Source organism: Hydractinia symbiolongicarpus, chromosome 11 (assembly GCF_029227915.1).
Source record: "Hydractinia symbiolongicarpus strain clone_291-10 chromosome 11, HSymV2.1, whole genome shotgun sequence".
Classification (NCBI taxonomy): Eukaryota; Metazoa; Cnidaria; class Hydrozoa; order Anthoathecata; family Hydractiniidae; genus Hydractinia; species Hydractinia symbiolongicarpus.
Genome location: NC_079885.1, coordinates 24,550,723 through 24,552,195, shown reverse-complemented (window position 1 = coordinate 24,552,195; position 1,473 = coordinate 24,550,723). Strand labels below are relative to the sequence as shown.

The window sequence follows — 1,473 nt, the reverse complement described above, 5'->3', positions numbered from 1 at the left end:
TGTCCTCAGTGATCATAAACTTTTTCACCGCCATTAGTTGACTTCCGTTGAAACCACTAAAGTCGAAAACCAACAGCCGTATTGTAGCTCTTTCAAAATATATCACTTATAATTATGTATTACAAAATATATTACTTTTAATTTCTTACAATCTCAATAAGCAACAATTCTAGAATGTAATAGAGATTCGTGGGCTACTAGTGATCCCTGGAACTTTTACCTTCTTAATGCGTAGACAGCAACTTCAACCAATCCATATTGTGGCCATTATTAACGAAATACAACTCCGAAATTATTAGTATTAACAAAACACAACTCCAAAACAACAAAAATGTTTAAACTATGTACACATCTCTCCTCAAATCTCAACTATCTTTCTTTTTCTTGTTCGAGTACACTAGTTGCCAATGTAAAAAGAAGATTCTTGCAACAAGCTCCTCGTTAGGTAAGACAAACAGCGATTTGCTGTTTTTTTGAAACCCATGTTACTCTTTGGCAGCTACTTGTAGGGGGGGGGGGGGGGGGGGGGCGTTTGGAATTTTTTTAAAAAAATCACCACCCATTTCCATTTATTAACACCCCTCCCGTTTATAATCTTTCCCAAAAATATCGACCCCAAGGGGGCTTGCTATTACACCCCCCCCCCCCTACAATTAGTTGCCGAAGAGTATCTGATTCACTTCTTCATTTCGAATCATTTCTTTTTCAAAATAGCCAAATCTACTCTTAAGCTTGTCCAAAACTTGTTTTGTGGAATGTACAGCATCGTAAAGTTTTTTACTATCGGTTAGACATTGAATTAATGATGCAATATTGAAAATTTCTTCGTATAAACATCGAATCCAATATCCTTTGCCAGCAGCATCGATCAATTGCATGGTCTCTGCAGAAAGCGTACTATTAACTACTCTTTTTAATTTTCTTGACTGCCACGAAATGAGGGATAGTGATTGATTTAGTTGATTCGCTAAGAAAATTAAGAATCCACCTTGAGACCCTTCTCCCTTTAGATTAGCAAATGATGCATCATGAAATACTAGAAGTTTAGCTTCCTCTATGTTTCCAACTGCCTTGAATTTCAATTCCACAGGTTCACACTTAGCTCTTTGTAACACTTTGATGGCTCTTCGCATATTTGAAAGAGTGGCATCTTCGATGCTACCCATTAGCTCACAGCAGTCAATAAGGATGTCTGGACGTGTCTGTGTAGTCAACCAATTTAATTGTCCAATCAATACTCTCAAATCATATTTTCGTTTCGTTTCGTATTCAATAATTCATCTTTATCTTTGTGTTTATCAATGTTGAGTACTGTAGTCTTCTGCAAATATGAATCTTGTGATGCAATAATGCTATCTTTTCTTTTAATCAAATCTAATCCCAAATATTGAAATGCTTTGTTGTGCACTGTACCAATTTTAAAGGTCTGATGCAATGGCAATATCACATTGTTTAAAAACGTTTGGTACCCCC

The 1,473-nt window shown here is 36.1% G+C and overlaps 1 protein-coding gene across 1 annotated transcript; it reads right to left on the bottom strand.

Annotated features, from left to right (window-relative positions):
* Positions 1-653: 653 nt before the first annotated feature.
* On the bottom strand, positions 654-1,166 carry LOC130613581 (uncharacterized). Its single transcript, XM_057434905.1, has one exon. The coding sequence runs from the start codon at positions 1,164-1,166 to the stop codon at positions 654-656; it is 513 nt and encodes a 170-aa protein (XP_057290888.1).
* Positions 1,167-1,473: the final 307 nt, after the last annotated feature.

Coding starts and splice junctions, on each gene's coding strand:
- LOC130613581 (XM_057434905.1), bottom strand. CDS start 1,166: ATGGGTAGCATCGAAGATGCCACTCTTTCAAATATGCGAAGAGCCATC.